The sequence below is a fragment of the Phoxinus phoxinus genome (assembly GCF_949152265.1).
Source record: "Phoxinus phoxinus genome assembly, chromosome: 6".
Classification (NCBI taxonomy): Eukaryota; Metazoa; Chordata; class Actinopteri; order Cypriniformes; family Leuciscidae; genus Phoxinus; species Phoxinus phoxinus.
Genome location: NC_136881.1, coordinates 19,244,609 through 19,266,853, shown reverse-complemented (window position 1 = coordinate 19,266,853; position 22,245 = coordinate 19,244,609). Strand labels below are relative to the sequence as shown.

Here is a 22,245-nt window from a genome sequence, read left to right as displayed (position 1 = left end):
AGGTTCATTCCTACATTTCTGATATTGCAATGTTTGGTTTTAAATTGGTAAAGGGTAGCCATAAAGAAGAAAAATTATGAAAATGAAAATTACCCATCAAGAAAGTTTTTAAGTTTAACTGTTATCTGAGACATGAGAGACTATTTACTTAATACCACACATGACCAGAATGCAGCAAGTAAATATAAAATACAGCCAACTAAAAAAAATGGACAAGACTTAGAATGAGTGTCTAATCTCACAGACAGAGCTGCTGCTTCTCCATTCAGCTAGGTTTGTCAACCATAACTCCCATCCAGGATGGCCAGGAACCTTGGAATAGTAATTGATGGTCAGTTAAATTTCACAGACAACATTGCTAAAAACGGCTCGGTCCTGCAGATTTGGCTTATACAACATTACGAGGATCAGGCCCTTCTTAACTGAGCATGCTACGGAACTCCTTGTCAAAGCTTTTGTTCTATCCAGAGTGGACTATTGCACTGCTCTCTTGGCAGGGCTTCCAGCATTTACGTCAAACCTCAGCAACTGATCCAGAATGCAGCAGCAAGAGTCTTTAACGAGCCAAAGAGAGCGCATGTCACACCTCTCCTCATAAAATTTGCAAGTCAAAATTTTCTAGTGACTGGTCTCAGCAAAATTTTTCAATTAGTCTGACATATTATTTCTCATTGAGCCAATGTTAACAGACTATTGCAACAATTAATTCAATTTATTTTACAGAATTTCACTTGGGCCAATGTAAAAATTTAGATGTGACTAGTCACTAGAATATTTTGACTTGGAGAGGTTACAATTTTTTTTACTGTGTTGGTTGCCAATTTCTGATTGCATCAAATTTAAGGCACTGATGTTTGCCTACAGAACAACCACTGGCTCTGCACCTTGAATGACCTGCCTAGCGCAACCCAAGTTGCTGAGCCATTTTTAAGAAACTGCTGAAGACGCATCTTTAAAAAAAAAAAAAACTACTGTACCATGCTAGACTTACTGGGACTTGTCCCAACACGTTGTAATTCACTTTGGATAAAAGAATCTGCCAAAATGGTTCAATGTAAATGTAGAATAACTATCAGGAAACTACACTAAGAAATTTACTCTGCAATTGTTACCAGTTAATTACTGTGAATTTCAAAGTAATTTACTATAGAAAAACATATTTTTTTGCTGTTTTCATTTACAGTAGCAACCACGTTACTGTAAAGTAAAAAAGTACAACTTTTTTAACGGTAATAGTGTTTTCACTGTAAAATAAAACCGTAATTTCCAAACAGTGTATTTTTGGTTTCAGTAGTAGTGTTTTAACATTACAGTAAAAATCAGGAATTACTATTTTATTTTAAACTAGAAAGTTGAATTCGGTATTATTCGGTTACAGTGCCAGCAATGTAACTTACAGAAAAACTCTTTTTCTTAAACCATTTAGGATTCAACAATAAGTAAAGACGGACGGCAAACAAGTTGAACAGTAACAAGAATAAACATTTGTCTTGCCCTCAATGGGTGAGCAGCATACCATGGCTACCAGACAAAGTATAGGATGTGACACACCTCAAGGGCAAAGAGAGGTTTTAAGCTGCCTCAAAACAAGACCACTAGAGATGGCAGAATATGGTTAGCAAAAATCTTTAATTTAGACAAAAAACGTGAGAAGGAAGTCAATAATTTGTTTACATAGGCTTCACTCTCTTCCGACAGTCACACTCTGAGCCATCCTCATATTTAGCACCCCATCCTAGGCCATCTGTACTTAGAACATACCAACCTTGAGTGCAACAGGGTTCCTGGTTTTATAGTGATCTCCATAGGCCATCATTGGCCACAGCTATGGGTGGTTCCATGTTTGGAAGGTGAGCAGGTGGAAGTACCTAGTTCTACAGTGTATTTTGGTTTCTGTAATTTTCTACAGTACATAATTAATTATTATGTTTTCTACAGTTGGAAGTTACTTTGATTTTCTACAGGGAATCATTGATTATTTTGTGTTCTTCAGCACATTGTAGGTTACTATGACTTTTTACAGGACATTGCTGATTACTGTGACTATCACACTTCCTTCTTTTATTACTGCAATTTTTGACTGAATACACAGTATTCTACTGTGAACGGGTATCGTCTCGGTTACGTATGGTAACCCTCCTTCCCCGAAGGAGGGAACGGAGACGTGAGTCAGAAGTGATTCTGACGAATGAGGATCGTTTGAGAGAGCCTATCTACTTCGAGTGAAATAAAACGAACCAATGCATATTGGCATGCGATAATTACACCAGCTGCTGTGCATCGCAGTGCGAGCATTCGCATCCTTGTTTTTCCACTGAGGAGCCGGACCTGTGACTCGGCCGTACAGTGGAAGCTCAGCCATTATGGTGAGGGGACTCACGTCTCCGTTCCCTACTCTGGGAACGAGGGTTACTATACGTAACCGAGATGTTCCCCTTCGTCAGATCACTACAACGTAAGTCAGAAGTTATTCTGACGAATGGGAATATCTACCAAAACGCCACGGCTGCTGGCCCTTCCAGAGCTCCGCTTGAGCCTCCTGGCCTGACCACATTGTTGAGAAGAAGTAGGAGCTCTAAGCAGAGTAGGCCAGTCACTGCTGTTCCGCAAGACCCACTCAGTGTGACTTAATGGATAACGCTGGGAAAGCGTGCCCTTGGGGAAGGGAACGCTGCGGAAGCCACGTCCTACCCACGGAGGGAGGCACTGTGACGGTTACACATATGGACTAGACAAGCAGGGTAGTACAACATATGGCAGTCTCTGGGGTGGTTCCAGCCTAGTTATAGGGGGGAAAGAATACCAGCAGAGACAGAGCTGGCTCTGTCGAGGGAAAGACAGGCTCGTCTGCAGAGGAGCTGAACGTGGAGGAATACACATATGGGGTCGCCTCAGGGACCGCTACATATGGACACCCAGCCTAGCACAGGTTCCACAATGCATACGAGTGTAGGCCTGGTGTCAGACGCTCCGCAACGTCTGACTGCCGCAGGGGTGATGGAGGAATTCACAGGGTTAGCCATTTCTGGGGAACACTACTGGAGCAATGGACGCACATATCCGGCCCATGGGGGCGGGAGTGGCATTGCAAGCAGACACTAAGGACGGGTCCCTCGCGCTACTGGCCACTGAGGGCGAGTATACGGGAAGATACCGGCTCTACACGGAATAGAGTAATATAGAATCTAGCGAATGTGTAAGGTATCGCCCAGCCCGCAGCTCTACATATATCTGTCAGCGAGGCGCCTTGAGACAACGCCCAGGAGGAAGCAACACTTCTAGTTGAGTGTGCTCGCAACCCGAACGGGGCAAGGCACGCCTTGGGCTTTGTAAGCCAAGGCGATGGCATCCACTATCCAGTGGGCCAGCGGCAACATACACTTTGAGGGTGGAGGGAGACAGCCTTCGCTCCAACCCATCTTGCAGGAAAGAAAGCACGACTCTGATCGGACATCTTCGGGGGTCTTCCTAGTGGGAAGAACACCATTCAACGAACAGGTTCCACTTCAGAGCATAGAGGCGCCTCGTTGAGGGGGCTCTAGCAGAAGTGATGGTGTCTACCACCGCCTGGGGTAGGTCACCTAGAACCGGACGCGGGTGCCATAGAGTGCCCCGTCTTTGAGAAAGCAGGTCCTTCCTCAGAGGAATGGGCCAAGGAGGTGCTATCGCGAGGAGCATGAGTCCTGAGAACCAGGTCCGGTTGGGCCAATACGGCGCAACTAACAATACCTGCTCCTCGTCCTCCCTGACTTTGCACAGAGTCTGTGCGAGAAGGCTCACTGGGGAAAACGCATACTTGTGTAGGCCCCGGGGCCAGCTGTGCGCCAGTGCATCCGTGTCGATGGTCCCCTCGGTCAGGGAATAAAACAACTGGCAATGGGACGAGTCCGGAAAGGCAAACCGATCTATCTGAGCAGCACCGAAAAAGACCAATATCAGCTGGACCACCTGGGGATGGAGACGCCACTCTCCCCGAAGCGTAGGCTGTCGTGAGAGCTCGTCGGCTGCACAATTGAGCACGCCAGGGATGTGAATGGCACGAAGTGACCTCAGATGCTTCTGACTCCATAGGAGGAGATGGCGGGCGAGTTGCGACATGAGGTGGGAGCGTAGACCACCTTGACGGTTGATGTACGCAACGGTCGCAGTGCTGTCCATACGGACAAGTACGTGCTTGCCATGTAGCGGCCCTTTGAAGCGGCCCAGCGCAAGGCGTACCGTGAGCAACTCGAGGCAATTGATGTGCCAATGCAGTTGAGGCCCCGTCCACAGACCTGAAACTGTATGCCCGTTGTACGTGGCCCCCCATCCGGTAGCAGAGGCCTCCGTAAAGACCACAGCATGCCTGGACACTTGTTCTAGGGTAACACCTGCCCGTAGAAACGAAGGGTCCCTGTGTTCGCCCAACTGATCTCGAGACTGAGCCAGGATCATCCAGTCGTCTAAATAGTTGAGAATACGAACGGCGAATTCTTGAAGTGGAACAATGGCTGCATCCGCGACTTTCGTGAAGACACGGGGCGACAGGGACAGCCCGAAGGGCAAGACTTTGTACTGATATGCCCATCCCTCGAACGCAAACCGCAGGAATGATCTATCCTGTGTCATCCTGGGCAGAAGAAGCGCTAGATCGGGGAATAAGCGAAGGGGCTCTACCTCTTTCGGGGTAACAGAGTCTTGACCGTAACGCCACAATGGTCATGTTCTCGCAATGAGAACATGAGTCATCCATGAGCGCCATTTCAGTGTGCCTATAGCCCAAGCACATGATACAGTGATAATGCCCGTCAGCCGGAGTCAAACATTGGCCGCATCCAGAAACACACGATCTGAATGACATCTTGAAAAAGACGCAGACGTGTTAGCTCTGATGTGTTAGCTCTTTTAGAAGTGCTCTGAGGTGCTGAAACTCACAGGGAGATAGCCGCGGCTACACATCAGGCATGCAACCTAGTGTGAGCACTCACTCTCAATTGTCATGCCCACCAAACCGACAAAGCTGTGAAAACAGCTGTTTATGCTCTGAAGAGAAGACGCAGAGACCACGAACCAGAGATTTTTCTAGGCAGAGACTCGAAGACACTCAGTAGATCTTTGCAGGAGACAGGAAAAGCATACACCATCTGGCTCCGTAGTAAAAGCTCAAAGCTCGTTATATGCTCACGCCGCGATGCACAGCAGCTCGTCTAATTATCGCATGCCAATATGCATTGACTCGTTTTATTTCACTCAAAGTAGATAGGCTCTCGCAAGCGATCCCCATTCGTCAGAATCACTTCTGACTCACGTTACAGTGATCTGACGAAGGGGAAACAGTAATTTCCTGTGCACAAACACAGTAAATTACTGTAGATTTCACATTTGTTTTTTACAGTGTACCCATATCTTTTCCAACATGGCAGACTAGGACATGTCCAAATCAAAGTTTTTGATCACTATATAGTTGACTTCCTATTCCTGATGTCTTGTCTCCATGATGTTAATAATTCAATGTACTAATGGTGCAGGCTATCGTTAAAATAAAAAGTAACAAGCTTTTAGACGTGTTTTACTTTTCGAACAAATACCTTGAGGAGAAAGATTGTGCTCCACTGACTTGATGTGAGTTCATCTCCCGTTCGGTATTTATGGAATGGACCACCGGAGGAAAATAGGGGAGGGTCATCTCTTTTTATTCTTTGTTGAGAGGAGGGTCATTCACGTTTTTTGTAGTCTAGGGGGAGGGTCACCCAACTTTTGTATTCATGAAAACAGCTAAATTTCAAAGTGACTTGTTTGGTGCATATTTTTCCATGTAGCTCTCTCAGTCTCGAAGCACAAGTAACGCGTGCTACATTTGTATATTTAGGGGCTGTTTACACCTGGCCACTTCATGCGTTTTCTCAGATCGGATAGCTTTCTGATTTATCAAAACGATTCCATTTACAATGGTCACTTAAATTTGTTTTTGCAAATTTTGTTTTCGCGCGCTATATGCAGATTTAATGGAGTGCACGCACGTCACCGAAAACAACAGATATGAGCTGCATTTTATCAGCTAAAATATAAAAATCAAAGACCGCAATAACAGAGAGCGGCTAACAGGCTTGGTAAGATCATTTTGGTTCTTTACTTTTAACCCTTAATCACAGGACTTTTCCTTCATTTTTTTAAAGTGTTACCTTCATCTCAGGGGCATGAAACTCTGTGACTTTTCCTAAATAATCTATCTAAACATGCAGAACTGGGCTTGATTTGGTTGTTCTAAAGGCGTGTACATTTTTTTTTTACTTTCTAAGGTGTTTGGGGTCAAAATGACCCCACATTGAAAATTAATGGGAAAATAAAAAAAAAATGACTTTTTTTTTATTTTGTTTGTCAAAAAAAAAAAGTAAATCCATTATAAATCTGAACATTTCTACAAATAAACCAAGGTCTGGTCCTAGTGCATAAATAAAAAGTATATCTCATACACACACACACTGCATAATAATAATAACACACACTTATAATTCAGCAAAAGCAGATAATTCAAAATATATCAGAAAACAACAACAAATTCTAACTCTGACAAAACTACAGATTTTTTAATGTATTTCAAAATGTTTAAATAAATGTTCACAGAATATATATCATAAATTTGTGAGGAGAAGTTGCAGCATCAAGAAAAATTAAGTGAAAATGAATGAGTCTCTATGGCCCTCTCTGGATACATGCGGTCATTGCACTTTGATTCCGTAAATAGGTAAAAAAAACTTTAAAATTTCCACAAAAACACAGCATAAATGTATAGTTGAAAAGTAAATAAAAAAAATGATATATAGTTTTCCATATAAAAAAAAAATATTTCCTTATGCAATCGCTCTTTAGTCGCTTTAGTCGCTTCAGTCTGACCCCAAACATCTTAAGTGTTATCCTTTTTTAACAGTGATTAAGGGTAAATAAAGCTGATTGTGTGTTGAGCGTCTGCGACTTACTTTCACTTTGATTTGCGGTTGTTTGCACGTTGGCTTGATGAATAGATGCTCAGCTGCAGTGATGCGTGTTGTAGTAGCGTCGTCATAGGCTATGCTATAACATGACATAGCCTATAACACGCTCTCACACGTTTATTTTTATTTTTAGCATTTTTTGGGAGGAGTAAACTTTACATATGTGGTTTCAACAAGATGGATTTACACTTGTCAAGTTTTGTCTGTGGCCAAGACCTAGATTTAAATTCATCTCGAATGCGTTTCGGAGGGCAGTTACACCTGGTCTTTTCACGATCAGATAGCTATCAGATCACAGAACACGCATGAACTGGCCAGGTATCAAGACAGAGGCGAACCAACACTGAGTGGGGGCCCCAGGCAAAATTGATCAATGAGGACCTTTTTTTATTTTATATAGGCTATGTTTTATATAGCTAATACAGTACGATGTTTTTGTTAAAGGGCACCTATTATGACATTTAAAATGTTCCTAATGTTGTTTTGGGAGTCCCCAACAACAGTTTTAATCTGCGGTGATTGACCAATCAGTGTTTATCAGATGACCCAGCAGTGTTTACAGAGATAATACTTATTGTTTAACACGGAGTACAATGATGCTTTTATCAATTAAATTGTGTTATAATAATGATTATAGTCCACTGCTTTGTAGTTTGTAGTAAAAAACTAAAAATAAGATAAAGAATTTAATGTTATGTTAGCGAGCATAGCCCAGAGTTCATATTGTAAAAGCACAATCAGTCTTTGTTTGCATTAGCCCGATGCATAAACATAACGTTTTTACAAAAAAAAACAGTTACGTTACTACGAGGTATTACTCTATTCTTTAAGACAACTCCGAAAACAACGACAAACACACTTCACATATCTCAATACAATTGTCATTGAAGACCTAGAAGCTAAACGGTGCTTACTCAACAAACAAAATAATTATTAAGCATGCTACATAAAACATAAAAGCAACAATTATTAATAACACTTACAGGTTGTGCAACGCTATCTCACGACCAATTCGTACGAATTTGTACGAGTGATTAAAAGGTGGCTAATTCGTACGAATTTGTACGACCTCACTCGTACGAATTTGTACGATTTGTCTAAACCCACGTGACAGTTGGGTTTAGGGGCGGGGTCAGGGGTAGGTCATTCGTATGAATTCATACGATTTTGGCAAATCGTAAAATATGTACGATTTAGCAAAAAACGTACAAATTCGTACGATTGAGGTCGTATGAATTGGTACGAATTAGCCACCTCGTAAAATTCGTACGAATTGCCGTGAGATCGGGTTGGGTTGTGATACGGAGGAGGAAGCTGATGCAAATACACTTAGAAATGAACGAATCCAAGTTTGATTGCATTTAAAAGCAATCGTCTTCAAAATGGCGCGAACAAAGCACAAGGCTCGGACTATACTTCTGTGGTATAGTTGTATATATGAATTGTAGCCACTTAGTCTTCAAATGCTCCTCCTTGGGCAGATTAAAAAAGTTTGCTTTTGAGTCGCACTTCAGAACACAGCGTCTCGTCGCCATGAAGTTTTCCCTGGCCTTGGAGCGCAATAAGTGGGTGTATCGTATTCAAATAACTTGACAAGTTGACGTCATCTAGTCAGAGAAAAAGCTTCGGTCTTCTAACGATTCATAAAAATGACTCTGAGTCGACTCTTACTTTTGAAAGACAATAACTTTATATACGGTGCACTTTCATATTTCAAACTTTGCAGGATGTTTTTGTTCACTAAGATCTATGTTACACACTACATGAAAGGTAAATTTCAAAATTCCATAATAGGTGCCCTTTAATATATCTTCATTACCTAGATAGCCTACATTATTATACAAAATTCAAAAAGTAGTAGGCCTAAACACAGAACATTTTTACAACATTATGTGCTTATTTTTTTAATTAACGAAATGTCAATCTTCATCTTTTTAACAAAAGATACAACACCATACAACAATCTTCAAGATAGGCTACAGTAAATGTTTTATTATTTTATTCATTAACTAATTGTTAACACAAATTTAATGTAAAGAGCTGGATACTTTTTACTAATTAAATAATGTCAACTATAGTAAATGTATTGATTAGAGTTGCCATATACTAAAGATTTTACTAGTCGACTAATCGCACGTTTATTAATTTATGCTTAAATACTGGGTGCATGGAGGGATATAGCCCATTCTGCGCTCAAGCGCATCCATAAATCTTGCCACAAAAGAAAGCTAATGATAATAATTATGTCTTAAAAAATATCGATGCATTTTTATTGTTTATTAATAAACTAATGTTTTCTAAATCAGTGTCGACTGCAAACATCCATACATCTCCGCTGGACATATCAAGCTTTATATAGATATTTTTCTCATATATGTGAGGCTAGTAGGCTATATCCTACGATATGTTTCTGCTTATTTTTTGACGCGCTCCAGTTCACGGAGACCATGAAAACGTGCCCTGATTGTTTTATTTTAACGTTTTCTTGTTATTGTGAGTTTACACAAATAAATGCCAGACGGATCATCCTCATGTTAAACAAATCAAATCATGCATTTTCTACCTACCGCGAGTCAGCGCTGCGCCAGTTTGAAAAAGCCGCCTTTTTAGGTGTGCAGGAACCTTTTTAATTAACGTTTGGCATGGCAAGCCGTTTTAACATTTAATCATTTAAGCCTACTAGTATCTATTTTCATGCTACTAGTACTTATTTTTTAGATACTAGTATCTATTCCATTAAGTACTAGTACTTATTCATTAGATACTAGTGCTTATTCTTTAGGTACTAGTGCTTATTCTTTAGGTACTAGTACCTTTTTAAAGATACTAGTACTTATTCAATAGATACTAGTACTTATTCATTAGATACTAGTACTTATTCATTAGATACTAGTACTTATTCAATAGATACTAGTACTTATTCATTAGATACTAGTACTTATTTAAATAGTGACTAGTCACTATTTTTTTGTTACTAGTAAAAAAATTTTTTTTTTGCCATTGACTTCTATGGGATCTGTCATTTAGATATCAACTATTCAGTTCTGACTAGTATCTATTCCAATTGTGACTAGTACATATATATTAGATACTAGTACTTATTCATTAGGTACTAGTACTTATTTTTTAGATACTAGTACCTTTTAATAGATACTAGTACCTATTAAATAGATACTAGTAGCTATTAAATAGATACTAGTACTTATTCATTAGATACTAGTACTTATTCTTTAGATACTAGTGCTTATTATTTAGATACTAGTATCTATTAATTAGATACTAGTACTTATTCATTAGATACTAGTACTTATTCAATAGATACTAGTAACTATTTATTAGACACTAGTATCTTTTGTAATTGTTACTAGTAACTATTCTTATTTTACTAGTCACAACTGCTTTTTTACTAGTCTTATGTTATGACTAGTCAGAACGGCCACGGTAGAGTTCAATTGAAAATCTTACTAGTAAAATTTAAAATCTTACTAGTAACATTTGGAATAAATACTAATATCTAATAAATAGGCACTAGTATCTATTAAATAAGTACTAGTATCTAATGAATAAGTACTAGTATCTATTGAATAAGTACTAGTATCTAAAAAATAAGTACTAGTACCTAATGAATAAGTACTAGTATCTAATATATATGTACTAGTCACAATTGGAATAGATACTAGTCAGAACTGAATAGTTGATATCTAAATGACAGATCCCATAGAAGTCAATGGCAAAAAAAAAATTATTTTACTAGTAACAAAAAAATAGTGACTAGTCACTATTTAAATAAGTACTAGTATCTAATGAATAAGTACTAGAATCTATTGAATAAGTACTAGTATCTAATGAATAAGTACTAGTATCTAATGAATAAGTACTAGTATCTAATGAATAAGTACTAGTATCTATTGAATAAGTACTAGTATCTATTGAATAAGTACTAGTATCTTTAAAAAGGTACTAGTACCTAAAGAATAAGCACTAGTACCTAAAGAATAGGCACTAGTACCTAAAGAATAAGCACTAGTACCTAAAGAATAAGCACTAGTATCTAATGAATAGGCACTAGTACCTAAAGAATAAGCACTAGTATCTAATGAATAAGTACTAGTACTTAATGGAATAGATACTAGTATCTAAAAAATAAGTACTAGTAGCATGAAAATAGATACTAGTAGGCTTAAATGATTAAATGTTAAAACGGCTTGCCATAGGTTTTGCCAAGCGCAAACCAGTACAGAAGTAACCAATAAAATATCGGGGAGGGTCATGCCTTTTTTCACAATCATTTTAGAGGGTCATATAAAAATGTATTGCTGGCGAAGGGAGGGTCAAGTCTATTTTAACTATAGATCTCAAAACTCTTCCGGTGGCCCCTTAAATAAATAACAAACAGTCCCTTAGCAAAATAATTAAGCTAACACTTTCATTGGTTATTAGTAAACTAATAGCTAATTTTAACAACTCTGACTTTATTGCACATTGATCCACAATCAACCGCAAAAAGTGTAAACATACTTTTCTGTCTTTATTGTCTTAAGATTTGCAAAGCAATAAATTTAAGAAAAAATGGATGGACAATACAACAAAGAAATACATAAATATTAGAAAGAATAACTACAAAACCGGGAAGTAAACAGAGACAGCAGGAATTATAATCTGATTAGTAAAATGTTTGAGGCCTTGGGTCATGTTTCAGATTAATCATACAACCTGTGTAAAGGCTCAAAGATAACTCAGATCTAACGTGAACCTTTATAAAACAGATGAGATAATCACAGTCTAAATTCGCAAGCATGTACAAAATTGACAAACAACTATACTTAAAGATACATACACTATACTTAAAGATACATAATGAATCCCCCCCCCCTCCCATATCTGAAAAAAAACACACAAAAGAAAAAACACAGGCAAGCACAAAAGTATAACATTTCAAAGCTAATAATAATGTCAGTAACATTACGCCACCTTGGAATTATAAGGTTCTATCTGCATTCTGACTGGTTTTGAGATATTGAGCTTTAAAGTTTTTGCATTCCATTCGACTGTGTAGAAAGAACCTTTTTATTTTCTAAATAAAAAGTTCCAAAATGTACACAACTTAAAAAACAGCATCACATAATGTAAAGAAGTGGTTACAGAATAAGAATATGTGAATAACTAAATTTTTACAAAAATGTCAGATAGAACCTTATAATTCCAAGGGGACGATTAGTAATATACTCTTCTGCATTAGGGTTAATTACATTTCTGTCATGAAAAAGGCTGCAGGGGAATTCCATACATATGTGCACCAAAAACAAACCCACCCTTGTTCTTACAATCAATTGCTTTATAACATTTGGGAAATCTTTAAATGTACAGGGAACTACAGAGAGCATGTGCAGTCACATTAAAGTTTGGTCTAATATTTCCGTGAAGCATGAATATATGAAGATTGGGCAAAACTTGTATTGTGAGCAGTGTTGTTCAGAGTGTGTGACAGCGTCAATGCTGAGATATTGAATCAGTATTAAATCAGTCAGATGAATTTGACTCATTTGACTTAAACATTATCATAATATTAAAATTTCTGTATGCCAATGTTAAATAAAACTTAAAGCAGTTAATAACACTACATGTAAAATGATGCCAGTCAGGAGTGAATAAAAACTGGGACTTAAAAAAACTGGGACCTAGATTTACCTTTCATACTGTAGCACCACATTCAGTTATTTTGAGTATCCCTCCAGCTGAATCAGTTAGGTTTCATGGTATTAGCTAAATGTTAAATGCAATTGGTAGGCCACCGATACCTGTATGCAGATCAGTGCCTAAGTTGACGTGTATTTGTTGGAGGCACGGCTGTTGCTTTGTTCAGATCCTCGCTCTGTCACTTTCAGCTTCATGCAGGACTGCTTGTCATCCATGGCTAACATTTCAGGAGGCATGCACCAGCAACACAGACATGACTGGAAGGGAACAGAGGAAGAAAAGTATTATTTATCATATAAACTACTGTCACACACTTGCAAGAAAATTAAGATTAACTGAACAAGGCCTTAAAATATACAGGGAACAAACTAAATATATTTGAAAATCATTTACATTGAAAAAAAAAATAATGCACAATCTTAAAGCATGTTTTTTTAAGTTAAACATTTTATGACATGGCATGGCATCATAAAAATGGGGCTTTCACATGCAACATGTTGAAAGCTAGCAAGACAAAAAAATATGTTTTGTGGGAAATGGCCCTATGTATTAATAATGTGATAATATCTGAATATGATAATAAAAAATGTTATCATATGCAGACTCAGAGACTTTCATTTCACTGACATCATATAAATGGTAGCCATATATCTACATTAACTAGTACGTTGCCATAGGAGTTTTTATTTTACCTAAATTTGCCAATATGTTATTATATAGTACATCATTTTCTGTCAGTCTGTTCTTACTCTGAAGCAGCTCTTGAAGCGTTTGCTAACCATGTACAAAGCGATTGGGTTTATGCATGAGTTCACTGATGCCATGTTGATCCCGATATAATCAAGAACCAGGAAGAAACTACAGACAAACAAACAAACAAACAAACAAACAAACAAACAGGCTCATTATTATTAAGACTATGATTTACCAAAAATAGAGAGATTATTTGTTTCTAGATTACATGGCAGAACTGTTGTCCTCTAAAAGCCAAATTTAAATGTTTAAAGAAAAACATTGCAGTGTTTTAACAAGAGAAGCCTTTGGAGATAGTTGATGTGATCTTACCTCAAAAGCTCACAGCGATTAGGATCTCTTTCATCATAAATGGTAAGCTTTAGAATACGGCTGAGGTGCAGTGGAAGCCAGCACAGTGCAAAGACTAGCACCAGACAGAACACGGTTTTAGCCACCTCACGCCTCTGTAGAGCACAATCATGTCTTTTGCCAATTTATTTTGATTTAGAGACAATCATAGTGGATTAAGACATAATGACAAGTAAACTATGCCCAGAGTAACAAACTTTGGGACAAGTTATTAAAGTGAACAAGCTTTTACGTCCCATTGGCAGTATACAATTATGTCTTTATTTTGTATAGGGTGTGTATGGTCTCTCTTAAGAGCAGAGCAGTTTCAAAAGTAATAGAGGACAGAGTGCTCTGACCTGTTTTAGGTGATCATTAAGTGCAATTTGGACTCCATTCTTCTTTCGAAGCATTTCACAGGTCATAAGAGTGTAGAAGATGGCAGTACACATCAGCGGCATGCAGAAGTAGAAACTGAAAAGCCACCAATCTTTGGCTGACTTATAAAACTGGAAATTAACAAAATTACCAAATTACCACTGACAAGTAATTACTATCATATCCAGGGTTGTCCAATTATTATGTGTCATGTCCAAAATTTTGTTGATCCAACTATTATATAACATGCAAACTGACCTGCATGAACTTGTTTTTCTGCATAGGGTGGAGCAAGCAAATTCTAAGCAGCTCTCCTTTGTAGTCCATTGTGATCATATCAAAGGCAATGGCCTCTGGCACTGCAAGTATAATGGACAGCATCCATATCAGAATTATTTCAATAGCGGTCCATTTGGGGACGCCGATGCCTTTAATGCGGTTCCACGATGCCACTGCTCGAAACCTTGGGACAATGATCAGTGCCAGAAGCAAAATTAGTTAGTGTTACTAGATATTATCTAAGAGCTAGGAGCAAACAAATACAACAAAATACAGATACCTGTCTATGCTCAGTGCACACAAACTCAGCACTGTGATGCCAACTGATGCCTTTTGTATAAAAGGAACCAGTTTGCAAAGTCCAACACCAAATGGCCAATCTTCTGCCAGAAGCTGAAAGACAGTTACTTCTGTGTCAATAAGTGCCAACAGAAAATTACACAGTGGAGATTTTTTTTTTTTTTACCAAATATTTCCAGAAGGATCTGTTATGACTACACAATTATACCGTGTTTTTAGTGAGCCAATTATTAAAATCCCAGTGTTGAAGAGGATGTGGGACTTTTTTCAAAAAAATAGTTCCGCAGTTTCATGTTAGATCATAGATGTTTTGATGAGCTGGAGCTGTCATTTTTTTTCTTGGATTGCTCTATTTATAAAGGGCTTAAAAGCCGGGCCACAACCCATAAGAGAAAATATTGGTGGACTTTGAGGGGTTATTTTTGGTAACACTTTACTTAAAGCCTTTATATATAATGCATTATAAAAGAGTAACAGAAGCATGCTAGTAAGAGCTGTGCATGTAAACCTCACTCCCCTGTTCTCAAGAGGCGCAATAGTAACCGACGCTAGAGACTGCTTTCTTTAGCGTCCTTGTTAGGGCACACACTTATCATGGCGGAGACAACGGTTCAAGTAGGACCGGTTAGAAAAACATTTTTAATGCATTATTATGCTTTGTAATGCACCTTATAATGCATTGTATGGACTCATAAATAATTGTAACCACAGTTATAATTTATTATAATACTTATCTATTCATTGAACACACCTTTAGAAAGTATAATGCATTGAAAGACATGACAGACAAAAAATCTCAGATGTAAAAAGTTATGTGCAAATTGAATGCATTTTAACTTTGGTTACAGTTATTTATGAAAAGATATAATGCATTATAACATACATTATGGATACCATTATAATGCATTATAAATAAAGGCATTCAGTAGTTATCAAGTGTTATCGATTTAATCTTTATATTAATCATTTATATTAATGAGATGTACAGTAACAGTCAAAAGTGCGCTTTTGTCATCTGCTGATGGTCAAAACAGTCATCAAACGGTCAAAACAGTCACAAATGGTCAAAACGGTCAAAACAGTCATCTGCTGATGACGGCGCGCACAGTCGCAGCGGCTAGGAGCTCTCAGTGTAGGCATAGGTTTTTTGCTGTTTTGGTAGCACTCAATATTATTGCACGTAGCTTTCAACTGGAGACACACATACAGTCGCCATGAACTATTACGACTTAACAATAGAATACCCTCAGCAGAATACCCTCTTCCAGTGGATATATCCATCCCCCCGAGATCGTTAGATCACTATCCGGGACTCCCGAGGCTGTGAACCGGAGGAGGAGACAGAAGCTGCCGACAGAAGAGAGGCAAGTGCGGGGGAGTGCGGGTTAGGCTAAAGGCCAATCCATTCAAGACTCCGCTTCCCACCATCTTCCTATCGAACGCCCGCTCAATCCGGAACAAGATGGATGAAGTCCGACTGCGATTGACTATGCAGAAACAGATGGACAACTGCAACAGCTTGATCTTCGCGGAAACATGGCCAGACAGCACGACCCCGGCGGCAGCGATCGAGCTAGCCGGCCGCACCAACTACTGAGCTGACAGGACAGCAGACTCTGGTAAGAAGACCGGGGGAGATCTGTGTATTTACATTAACGACTCTTGGTGCTGTAGTTGAACAGCTTTGCTGCCCCGACGTGGAATTCTTGTTGCTTAAATGCAGACCATTCTACATTCCCCGTGAATTCTGTGTTGTTTACATTTGCGCGATCTACATTCCACCTGATGCAAATACCAAACTAGCGTTAACAAGGCTTCATGACTGCATACACTAATGTCTGGTTGCACACCCTGACAGTACCTTTGTTGCGGCGGGTGATTTTAATCATGCCAACTTAAAGACTGTACTTCACACGTTCCATCGTAATGTGAGATGTGCAACCAGAGAGAATAATATACTCGATCAGGTATATACTAACATAGCACACGCATACAGAGAACAGGCGTACCCCCACCTGGGTCTCTCTGACCATGTTTCACTCCTCTTATACCCCTGCTATACCCCGAAGGCCAGATCCACTAGGCCCTAAGTTAGGTCTGTCAGGACATGGCCTGATGATGCAATCCCCAGACTCCAGGATTGCTTCGACTCCACCGACTGGGACATCTTCAGAGGCCAGGAGGTGCTGACACGGGGCTCTCTGGATGAATTCACTGAATCAGTTTTGGATTACATCAACTTCTGTGTGGATACCATGACATCTTCAAAGCAGGTCCGGGTAGCTCCAAACCAAAAACCCTGGATGGCACACACAACTAAAAACATTAACTAACGCCAGGGATATAGCAAATAGATCTGGGGACACTGAGGCATACAGTACAGCCAGGGCAGCTCTTAGAAGGGGCATCAGATATGCCAGACTGGCATACAAATAACGCGTTGAGGCACACTTCTACAACTCCTCAAACCCCCGGCAGGTGGGGAAGGGCATTAGGGCAATCACAGACTACAAGGGAGTGTCATCCCTCCCTGCCACCTTAGTTGAGGAACTTAACATCTTTTATGCCCGCTTTGACAGAGATAACAAAGACTCTGTGTTGCCCCCTCTTCCATGGCCCTAGTCTTGTCCACCCATGATGTCAGACTTTGCCTACGCAACATCAACCCAAGGAGAGCAGCAGGACCAGATGGAGTACAGGGTCGGGTGCTTAAAGACTGTGCAGCTGAGCTAACAACGGTCTTCACTACCATCTTTAATCTGTCTCTGGCGACCTCATGGTTCCCTGCATGCTTGAAATCTGCCATAATAGTTCCAGTCCCCAAGCAGTCTAATGTCAAAAGCCTGAATGACTACAGGCCAGTGGCACTCACCCCCATCATTGCAAAATGTTTTGAGAGACTGGTCATTACACATATAAAAACTGCCATACCGCCCTCACTAGATCAATGCCAGTTTGCATACAGGAAGAACAGGTCAACAGAGGATGCCATAGCTATTGTGTTACACACTTTGCTAGAACATCTAGAGCACAGGAACACATATGCAAGGCTTCTCATTGTTGATTTCAGTTCAGCATTTAACACAATCTTGCCAAACAAGCTACGTAACAAACTACAGGGACTTGGACTAGGCACTACATTATGCAACTGGATACTGGACTTTTTAACAAACCGCACACAATATGTCAGAGTGGGCAAGCACACGTCCTCCACCCTGATCATTAACACTGGGGCCCCCCAGGGTTGTGTGCTCAGCCCACTTCTTTACACACGACTGCAGTTTTTCCTCCCCATCCAACTACGTAATAAAATTTGCAGACGAAACAACAGTGCTCGGCCTCATCACCGGGAATAACGAGACTGCATACAGGCGAGAGGTCCAACTGCTGACGACATGGAGCAGCAGAAACAACTTGACCCAAAACACAAAGAAAACCAAAGAAATCATTGTGGATTTCCACAAGACTGGACAGTTAAACCACTCTCCACTCTTCATTGGGAATGAGGTGGTGGAGAGGGTCTCTAGTCTTAAGTTTTTAGGTGTGATTGTAACGGAAGATCTGTCGTGGGGGAAAACCATCGCCTCTGCCACAGCGAAGGCCCAACAGCGCCTCTTCTTGCCCAGCTGAGGTGGGCAAAACTGCCCCAGAGACTCATGATCAACTTTTACCACTGTGCAGTGGAGAGTGTGTTGACCTACGGGTTACTGGTGTGGTTTGCTGCCTGCACCAGCACAGAGAAGGAGGCCCTACACAGAGTGGTGAGAGCCGCAGGAAAGATCATTGGGGTCATCCTCCCAGACATTCCAACTGTGTACACCTCACACTGCATGCATCGAGTGAAGAACATCCTCCAGGACGATTTACATCTAGCAAATCACCTCTTCCAACTACTGCCTTCGGTGAGAAGATATAGGTCCATCAGGGCCAAAACCAGCAGGCTGGCCAACAGTCTTTACCCCTATGCAGTCAGGCTGCTTAATGGATAATAAAACTCAAAGGTCACGGCAACCCGTCAACATAAAAGTTCGGTTTAACTTTGAAAAAATTGACAGAAATAATGATATTAGTCTACTGTACAATATATTTAGCTACACCTCCATGTATTAAAAATACTACTACTACTACTAATAATAATAATGTGTCCATAGAAGGTTGCTTATTTTTAAGCAATATTTATCAATATTTGCATTTTACAGCATGTAGCCTTTAATGTATTATTTACTTATGATTACTGTCATAAATAATAAAGTAATTGAATTGAATGGGGGTTTTTTTTCAGATAGTTAAATAAAATAGTTCCAACAGATTTTGAACTGATGTGAACGGTAGCTACTAACCTAGCACAAACAAACTGCACAGAGCTAAGATGCCTTGGTTAGTCCAGCACCCCCAAAGTGCACAGCTTCTAAATCTAGCTAACGGTAGCAAGCAGATTGCAGTAGCTTTTAACGTTATCTGTCTAATGTTAGCTAACTCACTCACGAGTCACAATTTAACGTAAGTTAGCGTTAACTCATGCTGTGGTCGTTTACGAGTCAAATACATAACGTTAGACTAACGTTAGCCAGCTTATAGTATCATGATTCAGTACGCTAGTTAGCCAATGTCAATTAACGGAGCCAAGCAATGTCCAGGCCAGGGTTTTTATTAATCGAGCAACAGAAAAATAATTGTTATATTAATCGTCCAATTAGTCATTAGATTAGTCGACTAATCGATAAAATAATCGCCCAACTAATCGTTTTATTAATGATTGTTTACCCCAGCCCTACTTTTAGGGGTATTTATGGGGAGTTAAAGTCATGGGTAATGTAATTTAATTTATGGGGATATTGATAAGGCAAATGGGTGGTCAACTTAAAACTATATGCCTGTCTGTTTTTGCTCTAACAACATTTCGTTGTTATCTTGTAACAATGACAAATAATCTGAACTGTGGACACATTACTATTTTTTAATGTTTTTGAAAGAAGTCTCTCATGCTTTTTATTTTATCAAAAATTCAAAAACAGTAATAGTGTGAAATATTACAATTTAAAATAATGGTTTTCTGAAGCTGAATTTGCATTACTCCAGTGTCACATGATCCTTCAGAACTCACTGATTTGATACTCAGTTATCAATGTTGGAAACAGTTGTGCTGCTTAATATTTTTTTTATAACCCGTTTTTCAGAATTCATTTATAAATAAAAAGTTAAATAGTACAGCATTTATTCAAATAGAAATATTTTCTAACAATATAAATCTTTACTATAACTTTTTATCAATTTAACGCATCTTTGCTGAATAAAAGTATTAATTTCTCTCAAAAAAGCAAGATTTTTTATTTGTTTGCTGAACCCAAACATTTGGACGCTGTATATATTGTTACGAAAGATTTATATTTAAATAAATGCTGTTCTTTTTTTACTTTTACTTTTTTTATTAATCAAAGAATCCTAAAAAAAAGTATCACAGATTATAAAACATTTTTGTTTAAGGAGAACAACTGTTTCCAATATTGATAATACATCAGCATATTAGAATGATTTCTGAAAGATCATGTGACACTGAAAACAGGAGTAATTATGCTGAAAATTCAGCTTTGCTTGAAGGATATTAATATTAAGTATAGCCTATTAAAAAAGAAAGCATTATTTTAAACTGGAATGATATTTCACAATACAGTTTTCTGCATTTCTGATCAAATAAATGCAACCTTGGTGAGCAGAAGAGACTCAAAAACATAAAAATAGTAATGTATCCAAACTTTTGACCAGTAGCCTACAGTATGGATCTCATTTTCTTTCATGTCCCATTTTAAAAGGCAAATAATGCAAAGCCCATATCATGTAGGTTTTGAACATTTAAAGATGAAAGCACAGCAAATTGTAGTTCATTGTTAAATGTAAATCAACCTTTAGTTGCCTTGACAATTACTTTTTAAATTAAATAGACTGTTGTTAGAAACTGCTATTTGAACTGGACATAAATAGTTTGGTTCATTTTGTTTTTCTTCCCATTGTGGACCCATGTCTCAAGCCTTCCCAAAGTTAAATTAGAAGAATGTGTAATGTATACTTAATTGGTTGAATATATTGGAATGCTCATAAAATGTCATTGACCTGTTTCAGATTTCAAAACTGTGAGCTACCGTTTATTAACGTTGTTGCAACCAAGTATACTTTACAAGTTAACATCTTTTTGTTATTTTTTTAAGTCATAAAATGAAAAAAAAAAAAGGATATAAAAGAGAAAACGAAAGGTGTTTTTTAATTAAAGACTAAATAAATAAAAAGCTGTCCAGTAAACTGTGCTTACCTTATACACGTTGATGGGTATGTCTATCACGATATGCAACAGGTCCCCGAGCGCCAGACTTGCGATGAGGATATTAGGACCGTTACGCATGCATTTATTTTTATAAATTATTCTGAGCAGCGTAGAGTTTCCGATTATCCCAACAACAAACACAAGGCATGAAACCACGGTGTTAATATACTTAAAAGTATCCCTGATTTCCGTGGGACCAGTGCACATAGGCGGCAAAACTCTTGGTCGTCGAGGCATGGACTCATTGACCACATTGTCTTTTCCAAGTGCAGATTTGAGAGTTGGAGACACGGGTCCCGTGGGAAATTGCCTCTGATTAAAATCCTTCCCTTGAGCACTTATCAAGACGAGGTATCCAGACAGGAGAATGAACAAACAAACCACGCATCTCGTGTCCATCGTTTATGAAACGTAGCTTATGGTTAATTTAAACACTATCATAAAACTGTTATCAATTTAATCATTAGATTGACAGGCAGCCAAATGTCTGGTGCTAGAATTACAAAGGCTTTAATAAACCAATGGCAATAGTCTCTTCACGATAAAAAGATAGCAAAAACGCGTATTTGTAGCCTACCCTTAGCAAGTTATTGGTCTAGAGAAAATCGAGAGAAAGTCAACGTCTCTTGACAAATTAATCCATCAGAACTCCAGATGACTTAATTTAGCGCACACTTCCTTCAAAACGCAAGGATATGTTTAAGATAACCACAACGTTACGTGTTTTATCCCTGTTGTATCTGTGCAGCGTTTCCTCAGACTACTCTCCCCACTGGCCCTCTCAATATCTTGACAATCAGCAGGACCACGCAGAGTATAACGAGAGGGATGGTGACCGCATGCATGTAATTACCCAGCAAACATGGTAGCCTACGTTCTGAGTACGTCGCTATTTAGTCGTCCTTTGGTTAGCGTGATATTAGGCTCGTTTGAGATGCGCGTCGCCTGAAATTTAGACTGCAGTAAGTGAGGAGTGAAATAAGTGCAGTTAAGATGAACACGTTTTCTCTGTAGTGGATCCGTGGATGATGTTGTTACTTGTCATTAAGCTGTGTCGTCAGCATGTCGTTTCCTAGTGCTTTTTGATCAATGCAGTCGAGGGTGGGCAATTTATATTATAAAATGAAATAAATGATTACTACTATTAATAATAATTACTACATTATTAGAGAGTTATCATGCTTTTCACTTTAGAACACTGATCCAAAAAACGAGTAATTC

At 38.9% G+C, this 22,245-nt stretch overlaps 1 protein-coding gene across 1 annotated transcript; it reads right to left on the bottom strand.

The window, feature by feature from the left end:
* Positions 1–11,475: 11,475 nt before the first annotated feature.
* ednrba (endothelin receptor Ba) lies at positions 11,476–22,036 on the bottom strand. Its single transcript, XM_079617084.1, has 7 exons — positions 21,013–22,036; positions 14,689–14,801; positions 14,388–14,592; positions 14,111–14,260; positions 13,734–13,867; positions 13,418–13,526; positions 11,476–12,925 (listed from the first exon to the last, which is right to left on the bottom strand). Exons 1-7 carry the CDS (start codon positions 21,421–21,423, stop codon positions 12,788–12,790), a joined length of 1,260 nt encoding a protein of 419 aa, XP_079473210.1. The 5' UTR covers positions 21,424–22,036; the 3' UTR covers positions 11,476–12,787.
* Positions 22,037–22,245: the final 209 nt, after the last annotated feature.